General features: G+C 39.1%; 1 protein-coding gene across 4 annotated transcripts in view; it reads right to left on the bottom strand.

Annotated features, from left to right (window-relative positions):
• Positions 1–1527: 1527 nt before the first annotated feature.
• The window catches only part of CHST9 (carbohydrate sulfotransferase 9), a 250880-nt gene continuing 229297 nt past the window's right edge, over positions 1528–23110 (bottom strand). For all 4 annotated transcript variants that reach the window (XM_081078312.1, XM_081078311.1, XM_081078313.1 and 1 more), the window contains one exon: positions 1528–12280. In XM_081078312.1, the coding sequence (XP_080934438.1) occupies positions 11189–12280 (1092 nt within the window). In that variant the 3' untranslated portion in view covers positions 1528–11188. The remainder of the gene's footprint in view (positions 12281–23110) is intronic.

The raw sequence follows: 23110 nt of genomic DNA, 5'->3' as shown, positions 1-23110 counted from the left end.
AAGCTCCTCCCTTCCTTTACCTCTAGTCTCCTGAGCCTTTCATTGGTGGAATCCAGACAGATCCAGCTGAATCATACGCCTGGGAAATGAATCAGCCTCTAGGTGTCCTTTGATGTAGAACAAGGAAGGGTGAGAAATGAATCTGTGGGCCAGTTGGCCAGAGACAGGCATAACAGGCATGGTGGCATGAGGAAAAGGCACAGCAGTGATTTCTAAGAATGTGCCCGGCTGCTGTCAAAACAGCCTCTTGTTGCAGCTGCCTCTCTTCACTGCATAGTAGATGGATCCTGATGACAGGGGGACCATTTGGGCCCATGTTCTTCTCAAGGCTGTCTTACCCAGGTCATCTAAAGAAAGCCCACTTATGACCATGAATAGGGGGAGATCTGAAACACTCAGATTAAACAATAATAAGTAGTTACATTAGCTAGTGGGTGAATGGAAAATGAGAAAGTAAAGGCCTATTGTATCGACTTCATTAGATCACTTGCATTAGTAGAGAGTTGCGGATTTGTCTATTGCCATGAGTACAAAGTGTTACTATGTGGAGCCTCATAAGATTTGTGGGGAGGGGCGTACTGAGGCGTGATAGATTATACAGGTGAAGAAGCATGACAACAGTCAAGAAATACCTGGAAGTCTAGAGAAACGTGAAGGATATCTGTTCTATGAACTCCATACCAGACGTGAATACAGCTTGTTAAAAATTCAGCAAGATGGAGCTTTGGAATTGTATGAACCCATGAACATTGGTGTGAACTGACAGTTTTCTCAAGCCTCTCTCCTGCCCATTTCAATTTTTGGAAACATTCCATCATCACATTACTCCCAAGTTACATTAGATCAGTTAGTGCTTTTGGTCAATATAAAGGTCATCTGTTAATTTCCCCGTCTTTTCTGCTACAGAACAAATCCATAATACACTCTTGCCTTTTGTTACCTGTAACACAGACTTTAAGAATGCAGTCATAATGCAGTAACCCCTATGTAATCCTTTTAGCATTTGTCAATGTCTTATGAAAGAGGAAGACTGAAATCCAGAGCTCTGTTCATTCAGTTGCTCAACATGAGTTTGCTGAGTGTCAGCTACATGCTTGGTGCTGAGGAGAGAGCAAGAAACGTGAGACTCTTCTGGGACAGGGAAACTTCTCCTTTTCCAATGGAAATTTGTAACTTTGGAAAAATTGCAATGAATGACTGAAACTCATCTTGGGGTCAGGAATGGATTTTCTGAAGAATGACAAGGTATTAGATTGGCCCACCGTGTTCTAAGTTCAGGGAGTTGCCCTCAGAAAGGCTCCAACATAGGCAAAAAGCGTGACTTATCTAAGGAGATAAAAGTTCAGCCTGGTCAGTGTGTAGAGCTAATGAATAGAAGGTGAACGAGGTAACGGACTTTTATTATTTGTTCCTATGTTATGGTTAGAAAGCCCATTTTAAACCATTATCTTATCAAAAAGAATCAACACTTGAATGTCTAAAATTTAATTAGATGTATGTTTATTAAGCAAGACATGGTTTCTATTCTTGGGTAACTTAGAATCTGACAGAAAAGCTAAGACACATTTCCATATTGTTATAATACAAGTCAGTATGTGCCTAAGGGAAGAACACAGTGCTAATGTGAACATTGGGGTAGGTGTGTGGTATATGTGCCTACATTTATTTCTTCAACAAATATTTAACAAGTGCCTTCTCTAGGGTTACAAAAATGAACAAGACAAGGAACTGAATCTCCTGGGGGAGCCAGACACTCACATAAATAATTAAAATTCTATAAGTGCAAACATAGAGATATACACAGGCTCTAATGGAAGAATGACAATCATTATTTTTGAGCACTTATTAAACACTTTACAAACATTTTCCCATTTGTTTCCCACAATAACTTGACAAGGTAGGTATTGCTATCCTTATTTTCAAGATAAGAAAACCAGCCTTCAGAGAAGCTACATAAATTGGAGAGGTTCCAAAGTTTAAAGGTTGAAAATTTGAAATTCCAACCCAGTTTTCACTGACAACAAGACCCAGCATACAAGACCCACCATAGTATACTGTTTTCCAGTAGCACATGGGTGCTCAGAGCAGGGCTTCTCATTTGAACCATGTCATGAGCTGAGTTTAGGGATTAGGAGATGTGGGAGAGGTTAATGGAGGTTAGTTGGGTGCTTCAGTAGAGGGAACAGCATGAGCAAAGGCCCTGGAGGCAGGAAACCCCACAATGTCGGGTGATCATGGCCATTCTAGGTTGTTGGAGAGTAAGCAGAGAGGCAAGAATTGGCAGGAAATGTGATTGGTGAAGAATTGGCACCCTGGAGGATATTGTGTGTGTTAGGAAACACAATTGTATGATGGGAGCCATTAAAGAGCTTTCAGTGGAGAAATGCCAGGCTTGAGTCTATATTTTAGAGTGATAACAAGGGCAGTGGTGTGGAGGATTGTGTTGAAAGGAATAAAAGTGGGAGAATAGTTAGAAATTGTTGCAGCACTGCAGGCAAGAGAAGGTGAGGGTTTGACTTAGGGTAGCAGTGGAATGGATGGGAGGAGAGGAGAAACTTGAGAAAAATGCAGGTGGTGAAATTAATGGGCTTCCCCATGGCTGTGGGGAGTCAGCACAAGGAGAAGTCTGGCTTGACTCCTCAGTTGCCAACACGGGAGACAGAGTAGATTGGATGGTGATGCCATCGAACAAGGGGAAAACAGGTTTAGGAGTTTAACTTTAGTCATGTTGAGTTGTAAGTGCCAATGGGACATCCAGGTGAAGAGGTCCAGCAGGAAGTTGGAAATTTGAGTCAAAGTCCAGGACAGAGGTGTGGGCTGGAGAAAGAGATTTGGGAAACATTATCCTATGGGTGGAGTTAAAGCAAGTAGAATAGAAGAGATTCCCCAGGCAGAGTGGATGAAGTGAGCTGAGGGATGGTCATGGGAGAGGAGGAGAGCAAGGGAGTGGGGTGCAGGGATAGGGGTTAGGGGGGTGGTATTATGTTGGAGAAGGCATGAGAGAAGGTTATTAAGATAGAAGAGAAATGGATACTTCAGGCAGAGCAAATAATAGGAACAAAATAGCGGGGAAAGCAAGAATGTTTTCAAAGAATGTGATAGTTCAATTTGGCTGGATAATAATGGATTTGACACAGTTATTTGGTGATATTGGGCAAGGGTTATATTGTTGAGGGCCTTGAAGACAGGCAACAAGAAGCTGGGAGCAGAATGATGCTGTAGGAAGTTTATTTTCAAAGTGTGTAGAATGGATTAAAGGGAGGAGTTATGTGTACAATGGAATATAATTCAGAATTAGAAAGAAAGCAGTTCTGACATATTTACAACATTGATGAACCTTGAGGACATCATGCTAAGGGAAATGAACCAGTTACAAAAAGACAAATACTGTATGATTCAATTTACATGAGGTACCTAAAATAGCCAAATTCATAGAGACAGAAACTAGAATGGTGATTTCCAGGACTGGTGGAAGGAGAAAAGGGAGTTATTTAATGGGTATCGAGTTTCAGTTTTTGCAAGATGAAAGGAGTTCTGAAGATGGATGGTGGTGATGGCTGCATAACAGCGTGAATGTACTTAATGACACTTAAAAATGGTTAGGATGGTAAATTCTGTTTTACCACAATTAAAAATTTAAAAAGAAAAAAGGAGGAAAAAAGGAAAGAGTGATGAGGAGTGGGACATCTTTTCAGAGGCTATTTTGAATAGTTCCAGTCAATGCTATTGTGTCTAGACCTGGGTAGGTAGCAGTGGAACTGTTAGTGGGTCACTATGAAAGGGCTGTGTTTGTACATCAGAGGTGGTCAAATGTTGGCAATGTCATATGATTCAACTTAATAGAAAGGCAAGTAGACACAAATCCTTTAATGGAGTCCAAGAAAATGTACATTCTTACCATTTAAGTTAAATTGCAAAATATTTCTTGGGGCAGTTGCTTTCAAACTAATTACTGAAATAGCAAAATATTTTCCATTTTCAATCATCTCAGGTCAATTTGAAAAATGTTTTTTTATTTTTTTATTGGTCTTCATTTTTTTCAGTGTGACGTTGAGTTGCCAAAATTGCCTTCAGTCTTTTGTGTTTCAAAAGGGGAAAGTTTTCATTTTGCCATTTCATCCTGAAAACTTTCAAACACTTTGGGCAGTGCCCAGGTCTGTCCCCATAACTCACTTCATCATTTCAGCTCTAGTTCTTGTGGTTGGCAGCCCGCAGATGCCAAGTTTCTGCTTTAGTGCTGGTCCGAATCCCAGAGGGCTTTGTTACCAACATCCACTGACCCATCTATGAGCTGAGAATCTTTAATATTTCAACAAAGTAACAGAATGAAGGCAGCAAGTTTCCTTATGAGTTATAATCAATGGGGATTAAAGAAAAAAATCTCAGTGCTCCACTCTTTTCTGAGGACTTGTTAAGCTAAATCAGGGTTGATTGTTTCCCTAAGGTTAATAGCAGTCATCCCAATAATATTATCATTTTAAATAGGTGGTTCCTCTAGCGTTCTGAGAATACATCTCAGTTCATAATATTTCTGAAGAACATTTTTCTAAACTTTGGAGACATTTTGAGGAAATGACTGAATAAAATGAAGCCCTATAAAATTTGCCACAGGTTTTCTGCTCTTCGGGGATAAGTCATGATTATCGCTTCCCATGGCTGAGTTTCTGTTTTTCTCCAACACTTTTCTCAAGTGTTGAAATGGGAAGAAGAGGAGGTTAGAGCACAAAGAAGCAAAGATAGTGGCATGTTAGTAGGAATGCTAGTCACCCAGGAAAATAGCAAGAATGGGGTGGAGAGGAGTGTTATGAGCTAGATAGGGAAGTCCTTAAAGAAAACGGGGAACTATGCAATTTTCAGAGTGTTGAAGGCAGGTTATGGAACAGCAGTCTGGATGCATCAATGGGAACCAGCTTTTGTCCCTAGACTTTGAGGTTGTGGGGGCCTGGGAGAATGACTCCTCTCTGCCGGAGAGGGGAATAGGGAGAAATGTTGTCCAGTGGCTAAGACAGAAGGGTGCCAAAGAAAGGTACTGGATTTTCTCCCATCTTTGTTATTGGTCAGAATAAATTTCGTCAAACAATGAAATATTGTTTGGCAATTCCACTGGGTATAAGAATAAAGGACAAACAGCACTTTGAGTGAGAATGTGATGACCTCATGGATTGCACAACACAAATATGGTAGAAGAAAATGTTTAGGAATTGCTTTTCCTTGGGAATCTTGGTGGATGAAAGAACACACACTTCAGAGCAGGAGTTTAAAGGTGGGACACTTAGGGGCCAGCCAGGTAAGGTCAATGAGTGATGTTGGCTAGGTGAGGGCATGAAGATGCTGTTCTTCAGTGAGATGTCTCTGGCTTCTCTAACGGGGCCCACCTTCATTCGGCCCACCTATTGTCAGGTGGGCATGTAAGATGCAGGGTAACAGAAATTCCTTATTATTGATGAAAAAAGTCCCAATTTAAAAATGTTGGCAACTAATTCAAATATCAGATAAAATGCATTGTAGGTCAAACCAAATGTATCTGTGGCCAGATCTGGCCTGTAGACTGCTGCTGTGTGGTCTCGGCTTTGGAGTCAGAGGGGACTTTGGCAGGAAGCTGGCTCTGGGGCTTGCCATTAAGGCTCTCTGACCCTCAGTTTTCTCATTCATAAAACGATGGGTGGAATAATACCTAACTTTCATTTTTTTTGATCAGGATTAAACATACTCTTCATGTCATTAAGTGAATGTATGTAAAATATTTTGCCAGTGTCTGCTACTTAGTAAGTTGCTCAGTAACGGCACTCAGTAATTGACCAAAGTCATTACCTTCGCAAACTTAATACACAAATAAGTCATCTTAGAAATGTAAAAAATTGCTGTGTCCACAGCTATGTTTTAGGTTAAGATGTGACTATTAACATTGAAAAGGCGTGTGGCTTAGAGCACTTCCCTCAATTGCCCTGCACTAGTGCCTTCTCTTTAGATCCACTGATCTTATACATGCCTGAAAGTCATGAAGCAGAAATATATGCATTATACACTAAGAGAAGCTGTAGGTGAACCTTTCAACAACCGCATCAGAAACATCTATTAAGGTAACGCTTTCCATTCAGTGCTTTGCTAGAAATGGTGCAAAGTGAATTAACGGACACAGTTCCTTTCCTCTCAGAAGAACTAAGATATATTCCAGGGACAACAGAGATTTTTAATTCATATGAGGAGGGATCTAACAAATGAACAAATTAATGAAGCAAAGAAAAAGTAGGGAAGGAATGCCTTCATTTATTGGTATGAGAAAAATCTGATGCGAGTCACATTAGCTGAAAATCATTTTGCCTTTTTCCATTGATCAGAGAGCTCATGAAATGTGAAATTTCAAAATTGAATAATCTAAAGAGATTCTTTCTTGAGTTAACATAAAATGAATGTCCAGATACATAGAGAGGAGAGTATTTCAAATATAGTGTAAGACTTGAGCAGAGGCTTAGAGATGGGAAAAAAAAATGATTGCTTACATGGATTTGAAAAAATTTGTCTGGAAGGATATGACCTTGCTGAAGAATTAAGATGTGAGTGACTAGGCAATTCTTCTGCAAACTAAATGATGTGAGGCAACATCCTTCTGTAGAACTCAGACTTGGTCTTCTTCAGGTAGGGTGTCCCCCAGACCTGGAAAACATCAGCCCTCTTCCAGCTGAGCACTTACTTATCTTGACCTTTTTTTTCGTGGCGTTTTTCAGTTGGTTTAAGTCAACCTGCTGCTCTATTCTTTTCTGTAATCTTCCTGAATCATGTTAGGGTTATGTAACAACTATATTTAGTACTGGGGATGAGAACTCAGGAAAATGAGACTCTGCACAATTGTTTAGTTTCTAACAGTAGTATGGAGCATTCACTTTGACTGACTTGCTGAGTCATGACCATCTTCAGTGGCCATCAAATGCCGATGTGGGGAAATTTGGCCCGACTCTCTACTTCTTGGATTATATTTTCTTTGACCTTGCCCACAACTATAGCTGTCTGGACTTTCTTGTCAAAGTGATAGTTTATTTTCATTGGGCTAAATTTGTTCCAGGGACTTTCCCCCCTCTTTTTGAAAACATTGTGTCTCATGATCAACAGATTAAAAAACATGGGGGGAGGGAAGCCTAGTTTCTAACAAAATCTTGGAATCTGTCAGTTTTACTCAGCAGGAATAAAGGGATAAATTGATTTGAATTGTGATAACTACCTGGTTGAGTTCCACATGCACATGCATTTATATCCACATTTTTATTTAAGAAGTTTCAAGATGCCAATATATATTTCTTGCCTTTAACTGTTATGAATACATGTAATGATAAAACAAAAGTAAATATGTAAGTTGATAATATTCTGAGAAGAGACTTTGTGGTGGTGTTTGCTGCTTGGGTTCATCCTGCCTCCTTATCTATTTACCAGCAGTGTCTCTTTACGTAAGTTACTCAACCAAACTCTGCTTTAGCTTCCTTTATTCTATAGTGTGTGTGTGTGTGTGTGTGCGCGCGCGCGTGTGCGCGCGCACGCTAACAATAGCACCTAACTTAGGTTGACTAAATGGAAATTAAATAAATTAATGCATTTAAAGCACTTAAGTATTGAATAAATGTTTCATTATGACTATATTATGAATATCATAATGATTAAGATTGAGATTGGGAAGTATGACTTTAAAAGTGACACTAAGCTGAGGTAGCCATGGTCTAAGGTTATCAGGCAGTTGAGCTACTATTAAAGGCTTTGGCCAACCATTCTTCAACTATCAGAGCAGGTGGGGTGTTAGCCATGGGCAAAATTTCTCCTTTGCCATATTCCACGAAGGCCTAGCAGCTAAGATGCTCCAAGAAGCCAAATGAGAACTCACCTTAGGGAGATGTTTGCTGTATTCCCAGCCTACTAATTCCAAGTTCTCCTAATTCAGGCTGTGATCTTTTCAGAGGCAATTCTAAAATTCAAAATTCTCTGCATCTGCTTATATATCCCCTTCAGCTAAGAACTATATATTTTAGAAGATAACACCTTTTTGAAGAATAATTATTCATGAATAAAATGTAAGAGTCTCTTTTTCCCCTCTTTTTAATTATAATTGGGGTCCAAGTAGTTTTTGAATTGCTAGATAATATTTTATAGACCGTGAAGTTAGAGAATTTATCAAGTGGCCTCATATTTCCATTGCCTGAATGAATAGTTTCAAACCCATGTGAGAAAATCAGAAAGTTGGGTGCCCTGCACACACATTTCCATTGAAATCTATGGCTCCTTCTGGTCACAGCCACATCAATAATGCACATCTATAGGTAGTTTACCAGGTTAAATAACTGTGGTTTGGGATTTTATTGCCAACTTGTTACTCTACTAGTAATTCCAGACAGGGGAATAACAGAGTGAAGGGGCCTGCCCAGCGTGTTACTGCTGCCTGAAAAAACAAATAAGATCCTTAGGGTTTAATTAGAGAACTAATAACTATACCTACAGCCTGCTAATGTTAAAACGGGAACATGGGACATCTGGAAGATAAGTTTAGATTTGGTCACTTGCCTTTGGGAGTCTAAATCCATGAGATTTTGACTGTCCAAAGGGGCAGTGGCTCTAATACCTGGGGTTTGAACACAGGCAGAAATCACAAAGGTGATTGTGAGTTGGTCTACAAAGTGGAACAATTCAGGAGAGATAAATGGAATAGGTATTTCAAATCACAAAAAATTCAGGATGATGACTGGCTTCTTTGGCCCAAACTTGAAAATAAGTCATTTAAAAGAAAAAATTGGTACATAAAAAATGTGTTCTTACTTCATAAAAACTTACATGGCCTCTGGAACTCACAACCACACAAGATATCAGCTGGCATCAGAGAGTTTGTTTAGGAAAAGAATGACTGAAGCATGACCTATGGTTACACGCGTTTGGTGGAAAAGGTCAGGAAAGGAGCATATATTGTAAAAGGTATAGAACAGCTTTGATAGGTAGCGATGTGCGTCATTTTTTTCTCTCACCTCTCTTCTCTACCACCAATGCCAAATAATCATATATACGTATATATACATATATATATATGATTAGTCATGTATGTGATTGTTTTATATATATGTATGTATATATGTATATATATAACTATATGTATAGTTTCACACACACACACATTCCACCCTCTTAAGTGCATGAGAAATGTTAATAAGAGAGATAGGACCCTTGCTTCCATTTTTTTCTTTCCAAAATTATGAAAAGAAAGGTTTTTGTTTGCTTGTTTTCTCCTTAGGTGGTTTAGGAATAACTCTGAGAAAAATGTCTCTATCCTTCATAGCAGATCCCATCTAAAACTAGTTTTGTATAGTTTAGGAATAAAATTTCAGGTTTCTTGGTATATTTTCTGTGCTGTCTTTGTCTAAAAAGGTCATTTCAATATCTCTAAGTTACTAGGAATTCACTGTACATGGCATAGGAAAATTTAAATTATACAATTGAAATTACTCTAGAGTACAACTCCTTAAAGACAGAAAGTACACCTTAAGACTATGGTCTAGAGGCAAGAGTAAATGGAGTGGAAAAGTGGTAAAAGGTTGATTTAGAAGGTTTAATATTATGATCTGGCAACCGGTGGCCTCTACCCACTCAATGGGAGACACAGATGGGATAAGGCAGGTATGTGTAGAGTGAAGTGATTCATGAATACTCAGCCACAAAGTGAAAAAAAATCAAAATGGAATAAGTATGACTATAACTGTCTTGGTCTATTAGTATTCAAATATTAATACTTACTTTCCTTTTAGAGATATTACTGATTATTTACTAATGAGAATAAAATGATGGTTTGGGGAAAGGAACATGTATGTTCAAGAAATGCATTTAAACAGAGTTTGAATGACATGTGACTTGCTTAACTCGGGGTAACAGTTGACTTGTTAAAATGAGTTTCCCATCCTGATGTGTCTTCTACTTTAGGGTTCCTTGGAAAAAACTTCAAAAATGCATTGCAACTTTTCACTGAGGTGACACATGGTCCTATTTTCCGAAGACTTTGATTTAATATTTAAATGCAATGGTATCTGACTTTGTTAGTACAGAATATTTAAACTTAAAAAGAAAATACCTTAATTTGTTTATGCATAAGTCTATTAAAAACGTTTCTAGGGGCTCTTGTTATGTTTATTCTCTAGAACATAACCTATTTTTGAAGTGGTATATTAGTTTTAAAGAAGTCATTCCCAAGCTAAATAATTAGACTGAAAACAGAAGCTATTCTTAGAGTACATTCAACATATAAAGCTATGTATATGATGCTTTGATTCAAATAATATTCTTATAAAACTTTGTTATTGTTTGAGGTCTATATTCAGATTGGCAACTTTTGTTTTGATGATTATCCCATCCCCCACATAACTTCCCCCCTGCCCAATTAAACCAGAATTAGGAACATATTTATATCTGATAAGGCTTAAATTTCTCAACCGCTTGCTTCAGAAGCAAAGACCTTTAGTGGTTGTATTCATTTTGTCTCTGCAGAGAAGGCTCAGAAGAAAACAGAATCAATTCCCTTACGTTTTTCTGGAAGAGGAAGGTTGCTTTGATCTTAGCATGTTGTGCATTTTTTATTGGCTGTTGAATATAAAAAGCCATAGCCTCATCTGGTTTTTCTGTTAATTTCTCATATTGTAAATCACATAATGCCTTGTCATCTAAAGTAAAATGGCTAGGTCCAAAATATCATTTCAACATTGATTTATCGTCACAGTTGATAGAAAGAGGTCCAAGATGTTAGAAAACTATCCAAGGTTTGATTAATATGTCACAGACTGCTGAAAATATATCCATGCACTTTAGACAACGAATTCCAGGATGTAGACATTCACTAATGCTATTTTAGATCCCTTTTTCCTATCATTACAAAGGGCTGCTGTAGCTAATGTAGCAGCTGCCTGGGTTATTGCTTCTATAATATAATCCATAATGCACAAGCAGCTCTTTTCCAAACATTTTAGAGCAACTCAAATTGTTTATATGTCTCTGTTAGGTAATTTTCCTATAACTTTGTGCCAATTGGTGTCATACTATTTGGAAGAAGTCTTCATTAAATCAAGACAACTGCACTTAAATTTCTCTCATACAGAGAATTACAGGAAAATTATAGCTAGCTCATTTGAGGTCATCATGATGACATAGATGCAGGGTTTTAGAAAATGAATGCAAACTACAAAAATGGAGTTGTATAATTAAACATCAAATAGTCCAAGTAATAAAAGTCATAGATTAATTGTCTCTCAGTTCTAGTCAGATCCTTTAAATACTGTCTCACGACTTCAGCGTTGGTTCTTTCATCAGACGAGTGCCTATCCTTAAAGTTTGGAAATTTCAGCTCTTTTGGAGCACCAATCATCTCTAAAAAGTAATTGGCATCTTCTTCCAAAGTCTCAAATTTTCCGACAAAGTCATAGTTGATCAAACATGGATAGCAGAGTTTGCTGACCTTTTCCCAGTGAATGTCCATTCCTACTGGACGGTGAGAATCCAGCAAATAGTGGACAAACTCTTTGAATTTGACTCCAGATCCATTATTTAATGCTTCTTCACAGGCATTTGGCCGATATTTCTTTATAATTGCCTTCCCAAATACTGGATGGTAATAACTATTGGGGTGTTCAAATTTGTCCCTAAATGCTGACACTAATCTTTCCATGGGATCACGAACAAACACAGCTTTGGTGTAGGTATTCAAACGAGTATATATCCCTTTTAAGTCAAAGCTATCTAGTTTTTTCAAATGCTTCCCATAATGAACAGCATCATGGGAGATATTGTACGCAGAGGGAGCCAATCCATTTAATACCATCAGAATTCTTTTCCAGTTGGAACAGCCAGCCTTTGGTACTTCACAATATAAGATTTTGTGTTTATCTTCTACATAGATTCTGGATACCATATGAAAAAGCTGTGATTGAGGATGACTTACGCCACCATATTTCTTGCAAAATTCCTGAAGGAAAGACCTGCGCTTCTCTTGGGTTTCATCAGTTCTCCTCCATTTGTTGTCTTTGACTAAACTTTTGTTTAAAGGGTGAATGGCCAATGGCCAATTCATTTCTCTGAACTTCTTGAAAAGGGTCTTAGTTCTTTGACGTTTTTCAATCAACTTAAAGGTGGGTGACTCTGTGGTCTTGCCCAAAGCTTGACCCTTTCTTTGTGAGTGGCTAGTCTCCATTAAGACCCCAGTAGACCTCTCAGAATTAAATAGAAGATTTTCCTTTTTTTTCTTGGGATCCTCAGGGATGTGGTACTTGGGGTTCTGTTAAAATAGAGAAGGAGAAATGTTGAAAGCACACTCACAAATGTGGGTATATTAATAGGAACTTAATGTGGGTATAATAAAGGAACTTAACATAGTTGTTTTAAAACACTATCGAGGAGAGCACATTTCATATAAGCTGCCAGAACAACTTACCAAAGCATGCCAAATATATACTTTATAGTAAGCTTCTTTACAGAAAACATAACAATGAAAAATGGCATCCATGCATCATTTTGGACCAATGTTTCACATTATATATGATCTATATTTGGGTTACTTGTATGTTATTATTCATTTAATATTAATGTGCTGCATTACACTAATAGATTTTTCTTATGCTAAATTATCTGAAAATTATTGGGATAAAACTATTAGTTGATTTGAATCTATGTTCTTAGTAAGTTTGTTATTGTCTTTGTATTACCTTGGCAACTATTGTTGTCAGTCATATAACCTTACAAAATGCAGACAAGAAAGAAAGAAAGAGAGAAATGAAGGAAAGAAAAAAAGTATCCACAAGATGGAAATGAAAGGGCTCTGAAATTTTCATCTGAGCTCTGCCTGTAGCATAATAGAATATAGCTCAATTATTCTGTAGGTCAGTGATTGTTGAGCTATTAGCAGTGTGTTACTTTCTAGCACTGATTTAGTTAGTCCATCTGAATATAGATACAATGTAGTTGTGTTTGGATGGCAGTTTCTGTTATTGTTTTTGGGGGCATTCTGTAATGCTCAGAGTCATAAATTACAACTTAAAATTGTGGCAAGGATAATTATAAAACCCTGATGACCACTTCTGTGTTCCAGGTACTTACAAAAAATATTTCTTCCCGGAAAATGTTTTATTTTTATAAATTCATTTATCACAATAATTTAAGAACTATAGTCATACTATCATATAATTTAATTCACGTGTGAGACCTTCTGTCTTTCCCAAGTGCAGAATGGCTAGGGAATTCCAAAAAGTCTACCTGATGTCCCTGCTATATAAAGTTGTATCAAAAGTAGAATTAGCATTTAGTTCTCATGTCAGCAGGTTGAGTCTGCCCATCTACCATCTACTCTTCCTCTGACTACATCCTTCCTACAACTCTCACGGTGACTGGATAAAGGAAGACATGGAAGAAGGGATTTACAAGGTGGCCAATTAGTCCCCAATTTTCAGGGACTAAAATTGCGACGACTTGGCCTTCTACTCTTGCTAGACTTGGGAGCCTTTGGAGGGCTCTGAGCAGAGAAGTAACATGATCTCACTGAAACTTGAAAAATATGATTGAGGAGAAGACTGGACTGAAGATACACATACATATAGGGTCGTCAGTATGTTCTTGGAAAAATTAATGAAGAAATGATGTGCTGGGGGAGTAATGCATGAGACCACCAGTCTAAAGTGGGGAAAAGTTCCTAGAAGACATGTGTATATAGATATATAGATACAGATATAGATATATAGATACATTTACCATTGTATCCCCAAGTGTCCAAAATGGTCTATAACCTATAGCAATTGCTCTAGAATATTTGTTCAGTGAACAAATGAAAGAATGAATGGAATTAGGTATTCAAAGATGATGAAGAATTTTCCAGCAAATTGAGCAAAAGAGCAGAGGAATGAAATGCGGTGGATGGCAGCCACCTCCAGGCATCATGGTCCTTTCAATAGCTAAGCTTTAAGGGAGGGTACCCTGCTTCCTTCTAGTGCAAGAAGATCATGTGAATAACCCCTGATCACCATACACCAACTTGTGTAACTCCATAAAAAACAGCTGCCGTAATCTTCAACTCTAAAACCATTTATCTGCTGTCTTCTCAGAGATTGCCGGGATGACTTCAACACTGTGAATCCCTCTTTACTCTGATAAAGTTTTCACACATAATATAAAATTTGACTTGAAATTTGAAAGCTCATGGGGTTATTGGTAGACCGCATGGGAAGTATTCAGCCTAGGCTGGAAATAAAACTGCCACTCTATTTCTGCTGTTATTTCTTCAACTACTATAAGTATAAATATAATTGCTAATCTTATTGTTTTAATAGTAGTAGTATTTTATCCTAGTGACCTAGTGAATTTCATGGTTCCCCAGTGTTCATTATTATCCAGACTATACTTTGTGTGCCCCTCCCATACCCCTAATTAGTTCTCTTCCTGCCCCACTAACAAAAACAAAAACAAAATCAGCCTTTCACTGTGCCCTCTGGACCTTCTGCTTGTGGTCATCAAATTCCCCTATAATCTCCAGGGATTTCTGGAGTGTTTGTTTCCCGTGACTTTCTCTAAATGAAACCTGGCTGGTCCCCAAGACTCTGCTTCCCTTGCAATTTCTCAAGTAGACGAAACTTCACTTATTTGAAACACTTGTCCCTTAGCGGGCAGAGAGGAGGCTCTTTCCTTGTACTCCACTGCTGCTTCCAGGACGTTTCTCCTGGCAAAACCTCCTGCTTCTGTGAAGGACATGTGTCCTGCTGAACCTTTCTCAACCCCTCCTCACGCTGTCATCTGCTTTTACCCTTGATCTTGTCACTTTATGCTCAGATTTTGCTTCTTCCATTCCTACTCTTGTCAGTATGTGTAGTGACTCTGACATCCAATGAATTCTCGGTAGCTTGACCACCTCACCTTGAATAGAAGTGTTCTCTATTTCACACAGACCTTGCCCTTGCCAGGGCCTCCACCACCCCCACCATCTCTCTGACCACCATCGTCAAACTTTCCAGCTCATTGCTCCAGTTTTGCAATTCTGTGACCACTTTTTACTATATTATCTAAGCTCTCAGCAGCCAGCCACGCTTGCTCTGTTTCCTTTAGCTCTTAGAAAGTCACTTCTATAAGGAGCTGGTTCTTATCTCTTTTGTCTAAATTATATTTCCCTCTGAGATTTTTCTCCCACAAAACCCTGCTTATTTTCCTCATTGCACTTATCACAATGTGAAACAATTTTATTTCTTTCTACGTTGTCTTTTCCCACCCCATTCCACCTCTCTTGCATTAGAATGTGCCTGTAGAGGTTTTATATTTCTTGTTTTCTGCTTGATCTCTGGTACTTAGCACCAGATCTCTGGTACTTAGTGCCTGGCACATAGAAAATGATCAGTAAGTAACTGTTGAATGACCATGTACGATTATAATGTAATGATGGGCTTCCACACAATTGTTTCATGACCTTGTTGAAGAAAAACAGTGTTAATCAAAAGGTCAAGGTTAACAGATAAATACTTCACCAATTCTTGTTAAGGTGCTGAAATTATCTGTATTCAAACAAACCCTTGGCAGAAGAGAAAATAAATAAACTAGGCACACGAAGAGGTGCTTGTGCTAAAGTATGGGTGTCAGGCGTGGAGCCTTACCTGCTGGCCAAATCAGATTGGTTCAAAGTCATTCAATGCTGCCTCGGAAGCCCTGGAGGCTTGCCAGCAATGTGGACTCCCAAGCCTCACTGCAGGCACCCGGAAGCAGACTCTCTGGGGAGGGGCTCCTGACTCTAAACAAGCTCCCCAGGCGCTTCCCAGGCAGTAATGGCATTTGGGGACCACTGAACGAGAGTACAGCAAAGGAAGGTAAAAAATCAACAGTTCATCTGGTACCATCTAGGAGAGAAACACACTCAATATGCTGGGCATGAATATTTCAGTCAGCAGAGACCAATACTCTGTCGTAGGCAGGGATGCCCCATCAGCCTTCACATGGACCATGTGAAATACTCTTCATGTTTATCCATTCCCTTTTGCTGGAGATCCATGTTCCCCAAGCCACTTTCTAATGACTAGCTGGGCTAGAAAAATAACTGCATGAGGAAAAGGTTCATTGCTCAGAAATTAGACTTCAATCTCCTGTTAGTTTATTTAGCACAAGTCAGGTTCCTCAGCTTGGACTAAATGGGCAAAGTGTTAATTCTAAGTAACAACACCCAATGAAGCATTTTTTTGTTTTGTTTTGTTTTTTGGATGTCCATTAGACCTTCTCCCAGAGACCCTTATCTCACCATCATTCACCTTATAAAAACCAGTATTAGGATATGGTGACATCTCTCCCCACCCACAGCCCAACTCCACTCCCTTCTAATTGCGGAGACGGCTTTCCATGAACGAGGGGTTTGGACAACTAAAATCAAGCTTAATAGTGTTTTCTTTTCAGGCTTATATTTATGAATTTCCATCATCATCATCATCATCATCATCATGATATCAAGAACAGCAACAATAATAAAAAAAGTAAACTCTTACATCTCCTTTCCTTCAGAGTACTTCATTCTGATTGTCCCTAAAGCAAATATAGGTTAAGCCAAATTTATCTTGTTCTTTCTAAAAGTGGCTCCGCCCGTACTCTTTGCTATTTCTGAAAAGGTTCTATTACATTCCAGTCACCCCCTCATGAAATCAAAGAGATGCTTTCACAATCAGAAAGTAAACTGGTTAATTTGCATCTCATAATGTCTTTTAAAAAATCTTTTTATTTATTTCTTAATTGGATATTCTTAAGTATCCTCCTAATTAGTCTCCCTGAAATTTATTACCAAATTAGTCTTCCTAAAACATTTTATTTTTTATCACTTAAAATTTGGAACTGGCTCAACTATATATATAAACTAAAGTCTCAATTCTTTAGCTGGCCTTGGCAGCCTGTCACCCTAGAGCCTCTTGTCATTTTATGTTCTGCTCCTGTCCTGACATGTTCTCTGTCCTCTACTTGCTTCCATCAGGCTCTCAGCATTCCCCATCAATGTTCTCCCCCTTTCTTGGGACTTTGCAAATATCCTAGGCTGATAGAAAATGAAAACCACCCCGGTCTTCAGCAAGGAATGCCACTCTCTACGAAATAACTTTAGCACTTAGTCCATACCGCCTGTAAGGAAAGTAATTCTAGTCTAGCTTACATTGTTATTTGATTTTCTCACTGCAGAAACTCTTTTAGCCACAGCTAAATTGTACACTATGGCAGAAAGCTATAGTTTTCCACAGACGCCTTTAAAGAGTGGCTATTGTGGTAATGCTAGTGGAAAGATATGTAACTGTAGATGAAAGAAATGAGTATTCCAATAAATCGAATGAAAAAAAAATTTGTGGAATGTTCACTAACTGCAGTAAATCTGAAAGTCTCATTCTTCTTTGTTTTTAAGGTCTCTGTATCATTATACCTCCCCTATGAAGTCTCTGATCTTCAATATTGATATGAATTGTTCTTCCTCTCTTCCTCCCACCCAAAGTCGTGGAGCATCTGCTACAAACAGACATTGTGCTAGATGCCAAGGAAGGCATGGTGGATTCAACACATGTGGTTTTTGTCCACACGGAGCTGATATTCTTGCAGGGAAAAATATATTAAACAAATAATTACACTATTATATAATCTATTACCATAGAGGCAAAGGCTCCAGCTTCGTGTATCAGAGGCTGGGAGAGCAGAAATGAGAGTATGGGGTATAAAGACAAGTCTGACCCAGGGTGAGAGTGCAGTCTTCTATTTAGCACATTTTGTTTTACTCTAGTTAGTTGTTATATTTAGTTGTTCAGGTGACTCTCTCTATATTTTAAGTTTACTGAAGGTCAGAGTGTAGTTTTGTAAGTCTACATAACCTCCACTAATATCTAGAATAGTTTCTTGCACAAACATATGTTTTGAATTTAACTGAAGGGCAATATCATTCCTGTACTGCCCCTTATTCAGGCAACTATTCACACTAGCTTTATGCTCTTGTCAAGGGTGGTATTTCTGTAAGACTGTATCTGCTATTGTGTACCTGATAGAAACTATGTAACTCAATGACTTTGATCATTCATTCACTCACACACTATTGAACTATTAAAATATGCTGTTTTTGCCATTGTATAAATAAGGATGAAATAGATAAACTTTATAGCTCCTTGAGGATGCCAAAGTTTAAATGGGTTGATAAAAATAAGAAGTTTATGGAAAAAAAAGTGACAATTGCCATAGGAAAGGATTCATAGGGTGTTTGTGGAACAGAGACAAGAGCACTTAATTTTTTTGAAAACATTTCTTTGGGGGACAAATTACACAGAGGAAGTGATGCCTGAGATGGGTCTGGGAGGATGATGGGGATATTGACAGGTGGCTAAGCCAGGGATGGGAAGAATTGTGCATTCCACCATGCAAAGGACACTCAGGACACCAGATTCAGATGAGAGGCAGAGGCAGGCAGGGTTGGGAGTCACTCCAGGAGGCCTTGTGCCCATATAAAGAGTCTAGACATTGCCACATAGGAGACAGGAATTTTCAATAAGGCGGGCACTTAGAACGCACATTCTGGAAATTATTTGAAGCAACATTAGGAAACTGACCAGACTGGAAGGAGTGCAGGTGAAGGAAGTGTAAAGAACGGCTTCCCATTTCCCAGAGAAAGGAAGTAGGAGTAGCAAGTGTAGGACGCTGTGGGGTGGGTGTGGAGCCTCGCTATCTCTAATTTCAGACCTTCTGAGTTTCAGGTGTCCTTGGGAGATGTGGATGTGGATAGCAGGACTCCAAAGCTGGATATACAGATTTGGGAGTTGGCTGGTGGAGGCTGAATTTGTGGGCCTTGGAGGCAGTGCTTCGGCAGAGCAGCAGAAATGATCCCAACGTCTGCCATTTACCAAATGCCTGCTATGGGCCGGACCCACAGCGCACACTGCCACCTGTTGCCATGATAATCTTTCACTTCCTTTTTCCAGGTGAAGAAATAGAGCCTCAGAAATATTAATTTGTTTAAAGCACACAGCTTGAGAAAAAGGACAATGCACGAGCCCAGTTCTTTTCTGGGCTCAAAGACTTCCTGCTGTCATGGTACCAGGCAGAGGAGCTAGGAAGATCTAGGCTGGCATCTGGAGGATTCCACCACTGGGGCAGGCTGAGGATGACTGGCTCACAGTTTAAAAAATGTTTTCCTCTTCTGGCCTGAGTTCTGAAGGGGGCCATGACTCTCTCGTCTCTTCCCTGTGCAAGAGAAGTTAGGCACCAGCACAATCCGTCTGTATCAGAAAAGCAGTAGAAAGAAGTGTGAAACACCCAAAGCCCTTTTGTGAAATTCAGAATCCAAAAGGGTGGGAAAGTAACAGTTTCCCTAGTGGCAGCTGCAGGGCTCGGTCTGGACCCAGACTTGAGTTGTAGGAACAAGTTTGGTTTCCAGTTTCTCCTGAAAAGGACAGGTACCCTAAGAAAGACAGGACCTTGGAGCGGATAAGAGCACAGCCTGCGTGGGGTGGAGTGCTGACCGTGGGTAAGCTTCTTTGCCTTGCTGGAACTGGGTTACTTTATCTGAAAAACGGGACAACAGTAGGCACTAACTCAAAGGTGGTAAAGATCAAATAAGGCAATAAGCAAAGTGCTTATAAAACTTCTTGGCACATAGTAAGTGATATTATGCCCAACTTTTGGGAACAATGTATTTGCTTTCGGCTAAGAAGTATTGCTTGCTTTTACAAAATCAAAATACAGCACTTGTAGTAATTACATATATTGTCGCCTATGTGTCTTTCGTCCTATTACGTACTGGTGCTGATGGTGCCATTTCTGAGAATGTCCTAAAAACTGTAAACTGTGTCTGTTGTGGGGGGAACTTGGTGGGCAATTAACAGACACATTTCACAATGATAATATTGGTGACTAGATGGTGATTCCCCCCCTTTCTCATTTAGCTTTGACATTTTTCTGATTTAAGTATATAATATTGCTTTTATAATGTACCTTTGGTGATTTATCTGGAATCTAGATATAAGTGCAACTGCGTTTCTTCATACCATCACGAAGACGTAGTTATTTCTAGTCGTTAATAAGAGTAATGATGGGAGTGGATGGGATGCTTGAAATCCCATCTTTTCTGAGGATACAAATCAGTGTTTCTCTGCTGGCTCCTCTGTGCCGCAGCTACTTCTTTCAAATCTTAGGTCAAGGGCTTCCGAAGCTGAGTGCTTGGTTATGAAAGGAGTGAAGGCTATGACTGCATTTCCAGTAGGACATTGGGGATAATTGGGACAATATAGTCCTAATACTCAATGCCATCTGCCCCTGTCTCCTCCTCCCATTCCTCCATCTCCAATTATTCATGGAGCAAACATTTCCTGAGCACTTACTGTGTGCCAGGTGCTGGGCTGCGTGTTGGAGGTACAGCTAGCAAGCCAGACTCGGTCCCTGCTCTTATGAGGCAGCCTCGGATCAGGGTGGGGAAGGAAGATACAGAAAAGAAAACCAAGAATTAGCACTCTTATGGCAGGTGATCAGATGCAGGAAGAACGTAATTCTAGGAGAGCACACACGGAGGGCATTTAATCTCCGCGTGGAGGTAAGGGAGGATTTCTTGGAGAAAGTGGGTGCCACACAAAATCATTTCCTGGCTCTGTGTTTCCTCTCTCTGGAACATGCTTTTCCATTTTAGTTGCCTAGTTAAAAGGCCCAGGCACAGAGCAAGCTAATTGAATCACTGCATCAACCCAAAGACAAGATATGGATATATACATTTTACAGATGAAGGGCTTGACGTTCAGAGGGCTTACGTAGCTTGCCTAAGCACAGCTATTGATAACACTGTGCATCAAACACTGTCTCAGTCATTTATGTCTTTTTTCAGCTGCATCACATATCAAGCAATCTGTTCCTTGTTTAATGCCCATTAAATGAATCGATGTAAGTAAAGCACAACGCATGTGCCTGTTACAAGAAGGGAAGTTGGGAACCTGGATTTTTGAGTCACATGGACCTGATTTGTGTCCCCGCTCTATCATTTTCTATGTGGGTAACATTGGTTAACGTATGTTAATTTCTAAGCTTCATTTCCTTGTCTGTAAAATGAGAATAATAACAGCACCTACCTTGCAGGGTTGCTGAATTATACGAAATGCGTGTAGAGAGTGCTCAACACAAAGTATGTTTCCTATGCATATTAGATATTTTTATCGGTTTATTCAATAAATCTTTATTTACTGAGCATCGCTAATGACCAGCATTTTCTAGGTGAATATTAGTGTTTCCTTCTGCTTTTTTCATCTCCTCCCCTGCTTCTCTTTCAAAACACTTAGCAAAGTTAAGAGCACATGATAAATGTATAATGGAGATAAAGATGAGTGGAAGAAAGATGAAGACAATTGAATGAAAAAGGAAAGAAAAAAGTCAATTCAAGTGGAGGAAAGGCAAAGAAAGAAAATAAGAAAAGAAAGTACTGTGATAGGTAATAGGAAAGAATAATGCACACTTGGGGTTAGCGGATAAAGAGGGACACTAGTGAATTTTAGCCCTCCCAAAGATGCAATCTTCAAATCATTTAAATTGCTTAAACAGAAAACAATAGTATTGGTAGTGAGGCTATTCAGGTTGATCCAACAAGCTAATTTCTATGGTCACCTTGGAAGCAAGAATTGAAATTATGATTTTGTTTGCCAGTTCTTTCAATTTTGGATTAAATTCCTTTCTATTTTTTCCCCTTAAAGTCAAAGAAACAAAATATGAGCACTGAGGATATAACAAAATGTGAACATCAAGGAAGAATTTCTATTGAGCAAAGTGTGTTCTCTGGTGTGGCAAGACGCTGAAAAATAGACAGAACCTTAATGTTTATAAATAGGTAAGACTTCTCCCAAAGGGGTCCAATATGCTTTTATAGATTTATCATTTTATGTGTCTTTTAAGATTTTTTTAAAATGAGGTATTCTTTTGTTCTCAAATTTAGAGATAAATTAAGATAGATTTGTGTAATAACTTGCCCAAGTTCACTCTGCAAAGTCAATGGAAAAGTTAGGAATGTAGTCCAATTCTTTATTTCCAACCCAGGAACTAGAAGAGCTTGCTTTTTCTAGAAACTCAAAACTTAATGCGGAGCTGCAACTTGATCAACTGAAACACATTCAAAATGTTTGCTCCTTATTATTTTATCTCCTAAGTTGTGTCTGCGTATGTCAAATGTGGATGAGAATAATAAACTACAGTCACTTGCATTTAGCATGAAACAGGTAGAATGAATGGATGTTTGATTATTAGAATTTTGATATTTCACTGGAATTTTAGATATCTAACAATTTGGAATACAATTCTTTAATGTCTGTAAGTCAGTGCTTATTTTTCTAAAAATGAGTATTTGCCAGCCAGCATCTCTTCCCCTTACTTTGAAGATGAACAACAGTAACGTGTATATCTGAGAGGGTTCTAAAGGTGAAATGAGGAGGTTACCCTGACTCTCTGATGCCTGGTTCTAGGGAGTTCAGTTGCTAGGCTGTTCTTGCTCTTGTTTTCAGGAGTATGGTGGGGAAGAAGGAACCAGCTTCCCTGGGTTGGAATGCCTAAGTGTAAAGTTTTCTTTTATTGGGGGGAAGGTTGTTATGGGCGTGGGTAAGCAGGCAAGCGATTTTCCCAGGCAAAGGAAACGAGTCTCTGAGGTGATACTGGAATTGGACACTGAGAGGGGTGAACTAGGGAGCAAGGGAGGGTCAGCAGTGGAGAGATGTGGGGTCTTTCCACACAATGGAAATGGAAGTGCAAGAGAGAAGAAAGCTGTTGTGAGGCCAGGAACACGGTGGCTAGATAGATCAGCCCAGTACATAATCTTTCAATTTTGAGTCAGGTCAACTAGGTCCTCCTCTTTGGACCCATTTACCCAAAGCCATGCTAAAACCCCAGCCCTCTGATGGCAGGGACAGGTGAGTCTTTTTGAGAGTTAATTAGATATATGTAGTTATAAAGTGCCTAGTATAGTGTCTATCATATAGTGGCTTTCTCCAAAATGTTAACACATCCCGTCTCTGTGCCTTTCTGCTCTGATTTCCCCTCGATATTGGACATGCCATTCAGAATGCCTGCCTTGCCAACTTCAGACTGAAATGAGTATGACATCATGTCCTGTTCATGT

Source organism: Rhinolophus hipposideros (assembly GCF_964194185.1).
Source record: "Rhinolophus hipposideros genome assembly, chromosome: 17".
Taxonomy (NCBI): domain Eukaryota; kingdom Metazoa; phylum Chordata; class Mammalia; order Chiroptera; family Rhinolophidae; genus Rhinolophus; species Rhinolophus hipposideros.
Note: the sequence above shows the minus strand (reverse complement) of the source record. Positions and strands in the feature narration are given on the sequence as shown.